The following is an 18,080-nucleotide window of genomic DNA, read 5'->3' as shown; positions in this document are numbered from 1 at the left end:
GTTTACCATTATAGCTACACTGTGGCTATACTGCCAGATTAAGCGATAGCCAACTGTGAGGGCAAGTTTCTATTAATTTTTCAACTGACTAAACTCACAAGAAAATGTTAGCTAGCTACATAGTTACAAACATGAGCTACCACATAATCCAATAAAGTACATGCAACTGGTAGATATATCAGCATTGTTGAACTATGAATTAGACAGAATGGTGGCATCGATGCAGTATATGAGCTTCAATCTCCATTCTGCAGTAACTTTGTGCAGTAAGTGAACTTTGATTTATGAAAGGAAAGTAATTTAGATCTCATGAGCAGTAGATAAGTGAACTTCAACCTCTTGTATGGTAAGTGTGATACGTATGTGCATTACATACAATATACCATACATATGCAGTGCCGTAAATATTTTTAATAACACATGATGTTTTACCACATCACGAATGTGAACAAATGCAATGTGGAAGACATAGGAAAATGCAAATAGCAGTGACTCTCAGGAAACAGACCAGTTACGAGTGCTTCATCCAGAACTATAGCTTCCTCTACCTGTATAGCAGAGGTAACTAGAAAGAGGGGTGGTGAGTTATAGCCAGACAAAGCTACATTTACTTTTGTATGGGATTTGCGATAGTCGTTCACCATCACACATACTGGGAATCACTGTAAGTTGATCATTTCTTGTTCAATAAATACAGCATGCATATGGTCAGGATGTCCACTATTGTGCGTATCACTGCTGGACAGTTTGATTTGCAGCCTCAAGACATCGTTGTTTGGTCCTGTAGCAGACCTTCATTAAACAGAACATGCATCAAAACTTTTAACCATACATTGCAATTTTTAGATAGGGGGGCTCTACTTTGGTGTTGAAAAACAAACAAAAAAAAAGGTCAACACCTAATAAGAATGGCTGTCCTCCACTAAATAATATAGATTGTATCACTGATGAAGCATATAAAAATCTTTATTCACAACTTCATAATTTGTTATACTGCTTCTCTGAATACTGTGACTGCTTTATTAGAGTAACTGACTGCTCTATTAGAGTATCTCAATCTTTCTTGAATTTACAATCAGAAAATCGCAAGGGGGACTCCAGCCCCCCTTGCCCCCCCCCCCCCCGGGTTGCTACACCTATGCATTGTTATGTAGTTACTTACGTTTACTCAAGGCCTAACAACCATGACTAGAACTGGTGCATGTGAATGGCCATGTTCCATGTAGCAATTTCATTCTCCGAGTGTGGCTGTGCCTTTACCCATGCAGAAAATATACATGGCACCACACGAAAAAATGCCATGCATGTGTAAGTTATAAGTGGACACATTTATCAACAACTTTTGAGCAGTCATGGTCTAACATGCCTAAAAGTGTCACCCTGTGCTGTATAAGTCTCTCAAACTTATCCATTGATGCTACACTCAATTACCTCACATATGTATATAGTTTCAAGTAATAATGCATATGAATACATACATGAAAGCATGAACAGTACAAAATCATGTTGATGCTTACTTTCTGACAGTGCTTTAAGTCCTAAGTTTTCACGGTTTGCATTGCTAATAGCAAGTTCTAGTACACCCCAGGTTGCATTATTTCCATCCAACTTCAACCAATTACTTAAAGTGATCTCAAAGCGCTTTCTTTGCTCCGAGTTATCAGCTTCTATATTTTCAAGTACGCAACTTTTTAAGCCCAACTTGAGTCCAATTTCCTTCCACTGCTTAGAATGCTCAGTAAGAATTTCATTAATACTATTGAGATCAGCAATCCGGTCAACTAAAGAAACAAACCAATGTCAAGTAAATATACGTACATGATATGAAACACGTATAAAAACAGGTTTAAGGACAACATGTACAGTATGCAGATGTATGCACACTATTAGCATGTACATACTATACAACTGCTGCCAGTATACACTCTGCAATACAGGGTGTACAGTATGTATGTTACCAAGGGTTTACATGTGTCATAACATATGCATCTCATGCAAGAGATTATGAATACAATGTAAGTATGAATGTACATGTACATGTTCTACAAATACCACTAATTTACCTTGTTTTCCAAGTCTAATAATGCCACCTGTTTCCATATTTATTAACTGAACCAGCACGTGCAACTATACCACGTGTCAAGACCTGCAACTACAGTAAATACAAGAATTATAGTAAACAGTACATCTACGCTTACATGTATGGATAGATACGTATGTATTTCACAAAAAAGTACCCAACAAAGATGTAGCATCTCCACTAAAATAACAAATTAAAATGACATACAGCTTTGTAGCAGGGTTGTACTGCAAGTGAGTCAGTACCAATTAACTGATTGACCCGAATAGTAATTTGGATGGAACCCAAATATTACACTATAGGAAGAATCATCTGCTAGATACTAGTAATGTAGCTACCAAAACACACAATATCAAAAATCAATAAGTGGGCATGACAAAAGGCAGCTCAGCAACCCACAATTCCCATAAATTGGCTTGCTTGATGCCAAACTATCACCTATACAAGCAGCCATACCCAATTCCGAAAAGTGTGCATCATGCATGCCTACAGAGAATAGAATCCCAATAGGTGGACATGGATCCACAAAAGTTTCTTGACTATGTACCACTGTATTTCCATCTATCATGAACCACGATAGTGGGTTCATAATAGGGATCGCCCATGTTTTTTTGCAAAAACTCTAATAGAACGCACGCCTAAAAACCGCCTTGGAAAGCATCCTCCAACTCAAAACAACCCTCTGGTGGTTATTTGCAATTAGTATTGGTCCACTAGTAAGTATCAAGTGAAAAGGAAACAGTATGTGTATTTGGGACAAAACTGAAATTTGCTGTTTTGTTCATATTATTATTATTATTATTCTTATTACTAGGACCGCGTCACATACAACCAAGTACACACACCAACGTTACAACCTACCCATTGGGAAAGTATAAACAGTGCCATAGGAAACACTCAGAGCAGTGTGCGTGTACCTGTGGAAATGATACATATGCATACGTACACAGGCAAGGGAGTTTAACTGACATCAGAAAACCACAATACTAAAACACAACCTACACAAAAAACCAAGTTAAGTTAGCTATATTGAAAGTAACTATATATTGTAGGTGTGACGTGTCTCTGAAGATGACTCAGCAGTGAAGTGAGGCTATGCAGAATAAGGGATATGGTGAAGGCACAATTAGCAATTGATCCCAATTAAGCCAATATGGCACAACAGACTCTGTTTTAACTAGAGGCCACTAGTGATGTACCTGTATATCAGCGGTGTGGCATTGGCACAGTGATCACAGTCTATAATATTATGCATACGGCCATGCACAACATACAGGAGATAGTTACACATTGTTGTATATGCAGCACTGCATCGGCTTCTTGTTTAGCTATTACAGAATCGTAGTAGACTAGTAGTTAAGCCGAGTGGAAAATAATTCCAGCTGCCAGCAAGCCAGATGAAGGTGGCGGTATAATGAAAATAATTCCAGCCACTAGCAAGCCAGATGAAGGATGAAGATGTAGACCTATAATACAACTACCGGTACAAGTATTACATTACTCAATACCTTGCTGTTCCAGCTGGTTGTTTATAAGCGCATCAGCTGGTATCCCAACTGATCATCAGCTGGTCGTTCACTGCATGACGCCTGGAGCGCATATGCTGCACACAAAAGACACAGTTACAAACATTTAAACATACTTGTAATGTTGTTGCTTACTCCACGGATGTTTACTAATCTTCTCATTCGAACAATCTGTAATTAAACAAGGGCGTGGTGCCGGGCGTTATATAGAATTACACGTACGGTAAAGTCATCAGCACGAACAGGCGTACTTATTATACGGTTGTGCCTTCATTCACAGGCGAATCTATCCCCGCTTAGTTCATGTCTCTAGGCCTCGTAGTTTTCTCAAACATTATTTATTATTTATTCATTATTAATGACATAATTTTAACTGCAGTTCGTATTATCATGAACCACAATAGTGGGTTCATAATAGGGATCGCCCATGTTTTTTGCAAAAACTCTAATAGAACGTACGCCTAAAAACCACCTTGGAAAGCACCCTCCAACTCAAAACAACCCTCTGGTGGTTATTTGCAATTAGTATTGGTCCACTAGTAAGTATCAAGTGAAAAGGAAACAGTATGTGTATTTGGGACAAAACTGAAATTTGCTGTTTTGTTCATATTATTATTATTATTCTTATTATTATTCATAATATTATTTTATGTCACTCATGTACAGCAAAAGGTATCCACTTTTTCGCCCTAAAAACTATATAGCCATGCTTACTGAGTCCTTCCGCGTGTCCATGACCTATTAATAAGCCCATATTCCACAGATCGCCAACCACCCTACACCTTGAAAATTTTCTCAGTTCTCTTCGCCATTACACTATTGGCAGCAGCTCCGTATACTAAAGAAGCCGTATAACAATAAAATTACAGGATTCCATTGTGTGAGCTTCTTTGGGTTTTGCTGCAGAGTTAATCAAGTACTCAACAGCACTTCTTAGACTTAAAAGATCGCGCATAGCATCTCTGTGTGGTGAGTATAGTCTACTTCTTCCTGTAAGCGCACGGTACAAGCGCTCTCTCAGAGACATAAAGAAGTGATAGCGCTGGCACCAGAGATTATTCATTGTTATGAATATAGTTTCTATAAACCATATCTCCTTTCCACGTAAAGCCTAAAGTTGGGTGGAGTCAGTATTAGTGTTATCATGCTGTTGATAACCCATGGTTTACAATAGGCATTGCAGTTATACACAGTATACCTGACTTGGTTGTTATGAATGATGTGTGTGCATACACATTAGCTTCAGACCTTCAGTGCTGGTCACTGTAAAGTGTTAATAACACATAATGTTTGTGGGAAGTCATGCATTCATATACATTTCAACATAGATTTCTTCACTGTGGTATACTCAATGAATACAATACTCACATGAACAACAAACTCTAGCTGCACAAACTATATTGTACGTAGCATTATATTATCATTTATACTACTGTTCACCAGTGAGCCAATGTTGTAGTCCATGCACCCATGGAAAATCTGTATATGATTCTTCTTATTGTGTACAGTCTTGGTAGAAATAATAAATGCACAGCCACTGACTATTTTAACTTATAATTATATGCTTGTCAGAGTTCCATGTCTTCAATTGTCTTATAACAGGTGGCTAGCTCAGTATCATACCATTTGGTGTGTGTATATTCATGAACACTGCATTAGGATGCTAATGTGAGTAAGAGACTAGAGTCCTGACACATGTAGTAAGACAAGTTAGACAACAGCTGCTCACTGTTGTGTGTAATGTATAATCTTGTCCACAGTTATGAGCAGTCAGGTAAATACTCTAATAATGCAGTCAAGTGTGTCTGATAACAACAAAGCTTACACTGAACTTGACAGCCACTAATTGTAAACTGCTCTACGTATATCTACAACAATTATCATTATCAGTAAAACAAATCCATTACTGGATTAATAAAAAGTACACAAACTAGATGAATAAAAATTGGAAATTTTAAAATGGGAATAGTGATCGCTGAAAAAAAGCCACTAAACAAGAAGGGATCGCTGGGGTGGTAATGCAAACCACAAATCCCTATTTTGACTCATTTTAAAATGACTCAGGGGAGCATGTAACTAAATATTTATGACAGAGAGTCAAAATAGGGATTTGTGGTTTGCATTACCACCCCAGCGATCCCTTCTTGTTTAGTGGCTTTTTTTCAGCGATCCCTATTCCCATTTTAAAATTTCCAATTTTTATTCATCTAGTTCTTACTACTTGGTTGTATAATCATAATATTATTTTGTTTCACTCATGTACAGCAAGAGTTATCCACTTTTTCGCGCTAAAAACTATATAGCCATGCTTACTGAGTCCTTCCGCATGTCCATGACCTATTAATAAGCCCGTATTCCACAGATCGCCAACCACCCTACACCTCAAAATTTTTCTAAGTTCTCTTCGCCATTACACTATTGGCAGCAGCTCCATATACTAAAGAAGCCGTATAACAATAAAATTACAGGATTCCATTGTGTGAGCTTCTTTGGGTTTTGTTGCAGCGTTAATCAAGTACTCAACAGCACTTCTTAGGCTTAGATCATGCATAGCGTCACTGCGTGGTGAGTACAGTCTACTTCTTCCTGTAAGCGCATGGTCGCGATTTGCTACGAGCGACCATACAAGTGCTCTCTCAGAGACATAAAGAAGTGATAGCGCTGACACCAGAGATTATTCATTGTTATGAATATAGTTTCTATAAACCATATCTCCTTTCCACGTAAAGCCTAAAGTTGGGTAGAGTCAGTATTAGTGTTAATTAAAACTATTCGTGAGTGCCATAATTGTCTGACCACATTGTGTAAACAACATGGCTTCATGCTGTTGATAACCCATGGTTTATAATAGGCATTGCAGCTATACACAGTACCTGACTTTGTTGTTGTGAATGATGTGTGTGCATGCACATTAGCTTCAGACCTTCAGTGCTGGTCACTGTAAAGTGTTAATAACACATATTGTTTGTGGGAAGTTGTGTATTCATATACATGTCAACATAGATTTTTTCACTGTGGTATACTCAATGAATACAATACTCACATGAACAACAAACTCTAGCTGTACAAACTATATTGTACGAAGCATTATATTATCATTTATACTACTGTTCACCAGTGAGCCAATGTTGTAGTCCATGCACCCATGGAAAATCTATATATGATTCTTCTTATTGTGTATGGTCTTGGCTGAAATAATAAATGCAGTCAAGTCACGGTGTGTCTGATAACAACAAAGCTTACACTGAACTTGACAGCCACTAATTGTAAACTGTTCTACGCATATCTACAACAATTATCATTATCAGTAAAACAAATCCATTACTGGGTTAATAAAAAGTGCACAAACTAGATGAATAAAAAATTGGAAATTTTAAAATGGGAATAGGGATTGCTGAAAAAAGCCACCAAACAAGAAGGGATCGCTGGGGTGGTAATGTAAACCACAAATCCCTATTTTGACTCATTTTAAATGACTCAGGGGAGCATGTAACTAAATATTTATGACAGAGAATCAAAATAGGGATTTGTGGTTTGCATTACCACCCCAGCGATCCCTTCTTGTTTGGTGGCTTTTTTCAGCGATCCCCATTCCCATTTTAAAATTTCCAATTTTTTATTCATCTATAAAAAATTGAGCTTGTTAATTTATGATCTCAGACCTACGTAGATATTCAATAAAGTGGATGAGACCTACTTGACCTGAACAAAATGCGACCTAAATGACCCAGATAATTGGATGACTTGACCCACTTACAACACTGTTCTATAGCAGCATTACATGTGCGCATTAACCTTAATAATGATGAAGAGGAGTTGTTTATCCAATAAATTAGTAATGTTACCGGCACATACTGGTATACCATTCACAATATCACAATACTATACAATAGCAAGTTTGTCTAAATATGGTTGCACAACTGACAACGAAATTGGAGGGAAGCTATAAAAAGTATACAACCCACATGTACAATGTATGGATGACCATGATGAAGTAAACTGTTAACTAAAGGTTACAAGTTAACATTTGGTTTATTGTTTGGTATGTATGTACTACACACAAAGAACCCAACATAGAAACTGAACATAGAATATGCATTGAGGAAACTATAAAAGTGCTTAATAGAAACCATACTGGAACTTTGTAACTTGATTAGCTAAAATTGCTTTAGAAGTTTCCAAAAATTCCCTAAGACAATGATTTTAAAGTGGCACCATATCTCAATCATTTAGTATACCCTACTGAAATAATTTGATGCTTTTATCACAAAGTGAATGATTTTAGCAAAAATTGTCATTTAGCTGCTCTACTATACTACACTAATATTTTAATTTAAAAATGAAGTAGGGATCTATGTTATAAAAAGTAGTGAAACAAGAAATGAATTACAGCATAGCTCAGTGGGAAGTCAATACTTTGGCACTGAACAAAATAGCGTGCCAAAGTAGGGACTTTCCCACTGAGTTATGCTGTAATACCATCATTCATCTCTTGTTTCACTACTTTTTATAGCATAGATCCCTACTTCATTTTCAATTTTTTTTTAAATTCTAGCTTTAGTTTTTTGTTGTGGCACAGCTTGCTACAATGTAACTTGTATTAGTCCACTTGTATTTTCCACATCTGTAGGTATGGGGAAAGCAGATACTTATAAACATTTTGCCCATTTTCTCAGTGAGAAGTGGAGTTACCTATATTCTGTGGTTATGGGCAGGCTTTGCTGTAGTTTGAAGTTCTCCTTGCTGCGCTCTTCAATAATGTGTATCAGGAGATCACGTTCTAGATCCAAGCATCCCTGTGTGCCTCCAGCTGTCGACCTTGCTGTAACTGAGGGGCACCTGTCTCCTTTAGAACAATAATGTTTTTGTATTGTGCTTGCTTCTTTTTCTTACACAAATATGTCTATCAGAACAATATAACCTGTAACCATTCTATTATACAGAGTGACTGTTGCATTAGAGTATATCTCGGGTCAGCCAAGGGGTGTGCAGCTAGGGGTGAGGTGATCTTGTTTACTGTTTAGTAAATAGCTAGATTGTTAAGAGGTGATCTATCACTATTAGTCCACCTACATCTATAGGCGGGGTCACGAACCTATCACGAACAGGATCCCAATCGTGAAGTGGCAGATGTCTAGCTAGTGTACCTCTTGTAGTAGCACCGGGACTGAAATCCAGCTCTGAAATAATTCTGTGATGTCTAAATATACTGCTAAGGGAAAGTGTTGATAATACGGAAAATTAACACCTCGATATGGTTTCAATGCTTGAAGAAGTAGACAACCAACCTGATTGAAGATAAAAGGAAAGATAAGGCACCGACAGAGCACACCCATCAGAACCCCAAAAGGCGCATCTCACCAATGAGTTTGTTATTGTGGCTTGCTTTGTTCGGCCTCTATAGGCTTGCGACTGTGGTCAGTGAGTGAGGCAGATCAAATTTCAAGTTTTGACGATTTTTAAAAAAAATTCTACATACCCTGAAAGTGTTTTCTTGTTTTTAATACTGTACTTCATGTTAGATGGATTAGTATTATTCCATAAAGGTGGTTTTCGTCATGTAAGATGTCTCAAGGATGACTTTTAAAGGTGGCTTGCATCACTTTTGATGCAATCCCTTAAACAGTACTACCATACTGTTTGATAATTAACTGATTGTGCAGGTTGGTAGAACCGCTAACAAATACCGTATATCAATTAAATTTGGCGGTGAACTAAATTAGATGAATTGGCAATTCGTCACTAAACCGCCAAATTTAAATTTCGTCAATATTATTTTCAAACATTGGGTCAAGCAATTGTTGAAGTAGGTTTTCGACAAACCTTCGTGGATACTGCTGAAACTGGTAAATTAGTGTGGTTCCATGTATGCCGAAATGGGTGTGGCTTACTGACTAGACTAGAACTCGTACTCGATTAGTGGGCATGGCTCCACGTAAGCTTGCAGACAGCAGCAGACATGAATTCGTACGCAGCCATTGATAAATGGACGAGTATGCCTCAAGTACAGACAGCAAATAATCCTGAAAGTAGGTGTGGCCATGAAAGAAATTGGAGCACAGATATTCGAGTACAGTAAGCGTCTATGGAAGCCGGACCAAAATATTCTTTAAAGCGAGTCAGTGCAGCATCGTACTTACGCCATTCGCCAATTTTTCAGTGAGAGCATTTCACCAAATTAAAATTTCGCCAACTGCAATTTTATAGCAAATCGCCAAATATTAGTTTCGCCAATATTTGTTGTCATACGGTATATGATGGTCTCTGGGAAAACTGATCTTATTGCCTACACATTCCCCAATATCGAGAAACACAAGTTTTTGTGTTGTATCTCATCATTAATGCTATGTATAAGTATACTAGATTTTTTTGTATCAATGACTAACCTTCCACGGCATCATACAGTATATTACGGATCATGAAGAACTGGGCTTTTCTAGCCAAAAATATCACCCTAAAACCAGCCTCAATTTCCCTTCATGACAGCTTGGTAGCTGTTCTTTATTTGTAGCACTGTATAATGGACTGAACATAGCATTCAAATACGGATCATAGAACAAAAAGGAGGGAAACAAGAGAGATTGCCTACACCTGTAGATATAGTACTCAACATTTAATCCCTAATTCAGTCATGGGCATAGAAATTAGGGACTAAATGTGACTGAATCTGCGAAAAGTGGTCTTATCGCTCAAGACAGGAAGTTTGATTTTTTCACACAAACACAAAGCTTAATGAATGCACTATCAAATTTCACTGTCAGAGTCAACCAGAATAAAGTGGTCTGCTTTGCTGGCTGCTTTTTTAAAGCACAGTGGTGAGCCGTTTGAGTGGTCTGGGGTCTTGAAGGAACCCTGGCCAACCAGGAGATGGCTGTGTGTGGCTGTACAGCTCCGTGGTGTTGGACAATGACCTGTGCTGTAAATTTCCTTTCATTTTAGCCAGTTCTGAACCCTGAATTGCCCATAACTTGGCCTAATTCATCCAAACATGTTCCTTTTCACTTTTTGAACACCATCTTTCCCACCTTCCAGGGTCCCCACCTCCCACCCCTTTTGGAGCTCGTCTGATACAGTCAACCCTCGGTTTAAAACTATCTAAAATGGCGGGAAACTTAGCTGTTGACTATTTCTCCAGTGGATGATCTGGAAGGTAAGAAATTGCTGTAAAACATGTGAAATTTGGTATGTGTAGCTACCACCATTGGCCAGCTACAACACTCTGAACATTTAAAACTGATGTTTCTCGATATTTTTAAAATAATGGGCAATAAGACTGGTTTTCCCAGAGACAATCACAAATGTTCACTAGTATATCTGCAGGTGTAGGGGACCTCCTTTGCTTCCCTCATTTTTTCCTATGAACCCTAATGGAACTTAAAATTACTAATTTCTTCCGTATATTTGTTTACTAAGTATCAAGTTTCCTGGTATGAGATTGAATGTATCAGGCTAACTCCAATCAGAGTGGTGGGTGGCAGAGTTAACAGTGGTTCTCAATATTAGAAAACACTGCAGATGTACTTTAGGGTTATGGGCTAGTGAGGTATGGGCTAGTGAGGTATGGGCTCAAACCAAGAATTTCCAGTATAGGTTTTTAATCCAGGCACGGACCCACAGCCAACCTTGTGGGTACACGCCTGGTTTCTCGAAATTGGTTTGGCAAAAACTATGTGTCTGAATGTCTGACTGTCGGTATGTCTGTCCAACACCCACGTGAGATTTGAGCTACAGAAAATAAACCTTCATTCAATGAATAAAGGCTGTTTACATACTGTATTAAAGCTTAACTTTCTGTTTTCGTCATGTTTACTTGAAGGGTGTGTGGCCGGTAACTGAAACCAGTTGAATAATTCAGTCATAGATTATCTTCACAGATAATCTATGATTCAGAAGAGGCTATCCTACATGCTGCAACAGACATATAACAACTGAAGAACAACATAACAGGCATTGTAAGCTACCATGATTTGGCGGCATATCTTCTCGAGTTGAAAAAGGGCATATCCCATTTGTATGCGAACGACAATTATGAGCAACCATGAGGTTTTGTGTAAAGAATTTGCATATTAAAAGATGATAGACAAACAACAAAACAGTTAAGAAGATACTTCCTTGTGTAATTTGTGGTTCAAAGTGGTTTGCTCGAGTTACCTTCCTTAGCAATGCATAGTAATGTGATTGATGAATTATGAAATAATTGGTGAATTATGAAATACATTTACTTTTAATGTACTGCATGTACTATTACAAAACAAGGTGAGAAACATGGCTACACTAAGTTATATGTTATAAAGAGTTGATTAAATCAAGGGATAGTATTTACTGCATGGGCACCTGGTTTTTAAAGTAGCACAGAATCAACTTGTTATTGAGCTCCATGGGGCTAAAAACCATCTCAAGCAGGCCAGTTCTCCATCAAGACCTCAAATCATTCATACGGCTCACAACAGGAATGAAAAAGCGGCCAGCAAAAGAAGATCACTTAACTGAACAATTTTGACAGTGATATTAAATAGGATTATTTTATTTATTATTCATCTGCACCAATGAGACAACCTACCAATAGGAAATGTGTGCCAGCACAGTGTGTGGGTGGAAAAGATAAAAGTACACAGGCTGGTACAAAAATATGAGTGATATATTAGTAACCAATTACAATCAATATGAGTTCTGAAAGACTGCTATATTTCTCCTCACCATGAAAAATAATGCCTCCAGTATAATTCTCATGTCCTAACACCCAAGATATTGAATCTCACACCTACAAGCAATAAAGCTTAAACTTCCAACAAATGTTCAACGAACTCTGTAACTTTTAGGATTAAAGAAGCAAAGTATTTTGACTGTCTGTCACCTACAACTGTTATATTTTAATGAGCTAGGGCGTCCTAAAATATTATTATCATGGAACAAAATTTGAAGAACAAGTGGCTGTTCACTGTGAAAGATGCCAGTTCCTTCAAAGGATAAAAATACAACACTAGAATTTTACGGATATAGTACATGGTGGTGGTAGAATGTACGTACAGGCACAACAATAAACAGCAGTATATACAGTAGGTGAAGAGATAGTAACCATAGGTACACAACCACACAGCAATTACCAGCATTTGTGCATGCTGTGTTTGTTCTCTCCATCAGGATACAAGGAATGTATGGCAGTGAATATATAAGTAGTCTTGGTTGCATGCTGATCTCACTCTGGCTGGCAAAACATTCATAATCAGGAGTGTGTAAACAGTGGAATGGACTCCTGGAATGGTAATGGTGGAATGAAAATGTTGAAAGTTCAATATCATTCTTCACATCCAAATAAGTACAACTCCTCCCCTTAAGTAAGCAAATAAATAGGATTCCCCTTGAAGTGAGCTCTTTTAGCATACTTCACCTCACCATAGACAAACTGTATATAGTGAACATGCACAATAGCAGTTTATTGGGAATACCCTTGACTTAACTCCTGTTCCCAAATGAGAAATCAACAATAAAAAGTTAGCTAGTTAGTTAATAACATGTATGCATTGAATAATGAAGTATCTTGTAAACATTTACAACGAGCCTTATCTACAATTACGTTAGAAAATAAAATTTAAGCCAAAGTTCGTTGTGGCAGTGCCACATTGCACACCGAACTAAACCTTCATTAAGATTTAAGTTTTCAGACAAGTGATGAAGTTGTAAGTCATACAAGTGTTATTAGGTGAAGTATGTACGTAAAGGAGCTGACTTCAAGGGGAAATGTACTTATTCGGATGTAAAAAAATGATATTGAACTTTATTCCACCATTACTATTCCAGTACTCAATTCCACTGTTTACACACTCCTTTCATATTCATTATTTCTTTAATTATTTATGACGTAATTTTGACTACATTTCTTATACTTGGTTGTATAGTATAACAAGGCACTACAGCACAAGTGCTGCATGAAGGTCTGTAGGACCAGCCTGATTAAAAGTTTCATGTACACACCTAGCTTTATGTTGGTGGTAAAGAATCAGACCTGTTGATACAGGATATATGTAAGGCCGGTTTTTCCAGATAAAAATCATGTGACCGGATATGAAACAGGGGTCTTATAGCCTTTCTAGTTTGATTAATCATAACTCCTCATGTGTTTAACCTATCATGTTTAAAAGACACTCAGGGATAGTGCTACGCCAGGGCGTAAAGTGGACAAATTTCAAGCTGCTACCTTATTTCCAAGTCAAGTAATGGGTTGCCAGGTAAATGCAATTCGACTAGAGATTGGGTGGCCTGCAGTTTGAATCCTGGGATTGGAGGGATATTTTTCCCTTCCTTTGGTCCATTCACCCTATTAGCAATGTTAAGTACTGAGGTTTAGAAGTCTTGTCTATTAGGTTAGGTAACTCAAAGGCTGTAGCACAAGTTGCTGTAGACCTTCAGTGCTGGACACCATAATGCTGTAATAATAACCCTTTCGCAGATCTGGTCACATATGGTCTCCACACATACCATAAAGCCAGGTTGTTAAGTGCATATGTTTATAACTTTGGATATAAAAATCATACTATCTGTTAGGCGATAAGGATATATTAGACCCCAAGAATATTGCAGTCAAGATGGCTGATTTACTGTACACATAGCACAGGGAGACTTCAAGGGAGACAAGTGCTCAAGGAGACAGTACTTCCAGTTTTTTTTTCCCTACGTGTAGATTTGTCTTGTATTGAGCCTTGCATTGGGCCATGTGCGCTTATCAGCCATGGTTAATCACAAGAAATGTGTAAGCACTTAATAACACGGTATCTGTACAATCAAAATCTCTCTATTCCAATGTTCAACGGTGAACACAATTATTACAATGGATTAGTAAGGTTGTTGTATTATTAAGTCACCAACATTGCAACTATGTCAGATTAAGCAGTAAATGATGGATATGTAAGAGTACACCATTGCCTAAGTTTTTTTTAATGCACATCATTCACAGTATTGCAGCTATTCACTTTCAAATATTTGGAATCTTATAACTTACATATTAAAACATTTTCACCGTTTAAGTCTAATTCGGGCTTCCCATGGACTCTCCTTCCACTCAAATCATTTCCAAGTGAAGAAGAACACAAATGGCTAGCTCTCTGCAGCTCACTACACACCATTCCAACAAAGCCATGGCCACACAATGGTGCCAAACCTCCAAAAGTTTGTTTTTAATGCTGCCATGCACATTACAGAAGTTGAAAGCAATGTCCAGGAAATATATTTTTTTAATTTATAGAATTCGGAGGTATAAGAATCAGATTACAGAGGTTACTTCTATACAAAACTGTTGGTAAATTTTAAAACTTGAAGATTCTGGTGTCGAATTAAGTTTAACAGTACTGCTAAATAAAAACTTCAGTTTGAAGTATGGGCTTACACTATATGCGAGAGAAAATGTATGAAAAATCATGTTGTCAATAACATTTCGCAGTAATGCATAGTGAACCACAGCAATAGCACCTACTGTACATACCGCATAAATAATAGAGCATGAGTAGACCAGTCCTTTCAAACTGTAAAACACACTAACTTAAACCTCACATAGTGTTGGACATTTTAATTCAAAATCTATAGCTGCTATATTGTGCTTGAGCACTTGTCATGCATATCATGTGCATGTGCACATACATGACACCAAATTCTTGAAAATCACTTCTCTGACTACCATAGCCCATCAGAAACAATTCACAGTATTTTAAAACATAACTAGTATCAAATCAAAGAAACATTCAAAAACCAAAATTATTTGTGGGTTTTGTAAATAAACAAGTTTGGAAATCTATATAGCGTGGTATGATTACTTTTGTAGTATACCATAGTTTAGACTAGAGGTAGTGTTATATTGGGCAATGCCTTATAGAAATCATCTGTCTTTTCAACTGATTTATTGCTCATAATTCATTATGTATGCTAGTACTATTTGCTACAGAGTAACAGGACAATCAAGGAGTTAAGCCAGTGAAATCAATTTATTGTCAACATGCATAGCCACAACTAATTTGAGGTCAGCAGCCAATGTAGGCACAAATACACACATTACACTATTATTAACACTTTACAGTGACCAGCACTGAAGGTGACAGCAACTTTAATTGCAGCCTTAAGATTAGCTACCTAACCTAATTACAAGGACTTAAACTTCGATGACTTATAGCTAACAAGGTGTAGCAGAAAAGGGGCCAAAGTAAGGAAAACTACACACAAACACAGTTTTCCCTGTCATTGGATAGGGAGATAGAGATATATGATCTCACCAGGCATGTCACAATCATGACAGATTATAGAGGGGGGCAGAGCGCCTCTCTCTTATCTTTGATCATGACAATGCGCACCATAATATAAAACAACTATATAATACCATACTTTAAGTGACTGCACTGCGCGACACTTGAAATAGTTGAAACCGCTACAGCACGCTCGACAGCGAAGGTTGTGTTAGTCACGCATCATGATCAAATTCGCATCTCGTGATCTCAAGTTCTTCACCCTCGTGCCGGATTCTAATGCGCGAATACTAGTCTGGCGGCGCCCGCTCATTCGCATCGAGTAAGCTATTTACGCGTGCGCGAATTTGTAACAATTAGCTATAAGTGGCGGATCCAGGGGCGCGTATCAACCCCCCCCCCCCCCCCCCCAAAGGGAGATACTCTCCAGTCAGTTGGATTCTCTAATAGAACAGTCAGCACACAACACTATTGACTACTCAGAATCCTCCATGCACAGTTGCTGAGTATGAAAACTAGCGTCTGCAGCACTACCCATGGGTACACTTAATCTCAGTGCTAAGAATATTTTGCAAATGAAATGCACATGGTCCTTGTTTTCTATACCATTCTTTAGGCTCATGCTGAACTATACTCATGGCTGTCGCTTATCCGGCCCTATACAACTCTTGATCAATGCAGCTAGTCCACTTAGAAAGCAGTATGATTTAAATATTTAATTGCTCTACATCAGTCTTGAAATATATAGCTAAAATAGCTTTAGCTTCCACACATTTTGTCAGTACAATTAGCATAGCTACGTAGTTTAATAGCGTAACTATAAGGATTTTTTTTACTATAGATCTTGTATTGAAAAGTCACAGATTATAACTGGTAAAAGAAATGACCTGCATGGGCTTGGCAAGGGTATGTAATTATGTAGATAAATAAATAGAATTATTACAGTAGACAATTACTTAGTCCGATCCAACCATTCTTTACAATTCCTAGCCAAAAATATCAGTCCTCTCGGAGGCTAGGATACTTTGGTAGGCAGCGTCATCTAAACAACATTTTCTAACGTTGGAAAACTCAGAAAATTTCCAATGGACATTGGTTGGTAATAGCCAAGTGCTGAAAGTTCAATTAGTAACTGGAGATGTTCAACCCATCAAATTCTAATGTGTAATTGCAAATATTCAACTTTTGATTGCTTCCTATTCCATGCTAATTGTAAATAATGGACACAGTGTCAATTCCAGCATAGCAACACAATGGACTTGTGAGTTGTATTTATGATGATACGATTATCAATGCATAAGTATAATATTGACTTAGCTACAAATCTTGTTGTAATTTCCACTTTTCCTGGCACATCTGTCTGGCCAGTGCCCATGCAGTAGTAAATAAAATAAAACAAATAAATAGCTACATAGCAGCTAGCCACTTGCTGTATAGCTAGTTATATAACATGATGTAGAAAGATAACTAAGTCTAAAGAGTATAGCTTGCCATTTAAGCACTGCTCCAAAATCAAGCCAATATATAGCTTTATGTTCATTTATTTTATTTATTGCATGACATTATATGTAGCTAAATCCTCACAGGGAGTAGCTACAGATAAAATTAAGCACTAACTACGTATAACTCACGTATAACAAAAGATAATTATTATGTTATAACATAATATCTTTCATTACACGTAGTTAGCCCAAAATGTGGTATAATTGAATGATGTTAAAATTCTGTTCAGTGCAAGTCGGTAGCTACTGTGGATCATAATTAATACTCCAGGAAATGTGAAAGGCTTATGATTACTTTGACACATTTTGGCTGGCATTATTAAATTATTATTAACATCAATACTGGATTATATAGATCATGCACAATGTAATAGCTGTCTGCTGTTTAGTTCATACTTTAATTGCACCATTCGCCCATTCAGTGGCAGGCTTTTGGAAAGGAGCCCAGTAGAGATGTGACCATGTCAATTTCTTATCAGGTTGAACTGCTTTACACATCCCATAGCTGATACATGTACAATAGTTAATAGCTTAATTTGCACATCCATATGCATGTATCACACGATGTGTGCTACATCCTGTCACAGCAATAGATTTAGCTATGAAGTGATCTATACATGCCATGTATGCCCTCATAGTGCAATGGAATACCAAATTTATTGTAAATTGTCTGATGAAAGCGCCAAAATTTGTACACATGTATAGAGTAACACTATTTGATAAATGCACTCACAATGGCCATAGC

At 37.5% G+C, this 18,080-nt stretch overlaps 1 protein-coding gene across 2 annotated transcripts in view; it reads right to left on the bottom strand.

Annotated features, from left to right (window-relative positions):
- Positions 1-16,096, bottom strand: part of LOC136254808 (uncharacterized) — a 48,365-nt gene extending 32,269 nt beyond the window's left edge. Inside the window, exons 1-3 of one of the 2 annotated variants that reach the window (XM_066047546.1) lie at positions 15,973-16,096; positions 2,064-2,152; positions 1,518-1,781 (exon numbers count right to left, since the gene is read on the bottom strand). In XM_066047546.1, coding sequence (XP_065903618.1) covers positions 1,518-1,781; positions 2,064-2,100 — 301 coding nt within the window. In that variant the 5' untranslated portion in view covers positions 2,101-2,152; positions 15,973-16,096. Of the gene's footprint in view, positions 1-1,517; positions 1,782-2,063; positions 2,153-2,941; positions 3,297-15,972 lie in introns of those variants that run through there. The other variant, XM_066047547.1, reaches the window with a different exon arrangement.
- Positions 16,097-18,080: the final 1,984 nt, after the last annotated feature.

Source organism: Dysidea avara, chromosome 4 (genome assembly GCF_963678975.1).
Source record: "Dysidea avara chromosome 4, odDysAvar1.4, whole genome shotgun sequence".
Taxonomy (NCBI): domain Eukaryota; kingdom Metazoa; phylum Porifera; class Demospongiae; order Dictyoceratida; family Dysideidae; genus Dysidea; species Dysidea avara.
The sequence above is the reverse complement of the archived record's forward strand: the minus strand, read 5'-3'. Positions and strand labels throughout refer to the sequence as shown.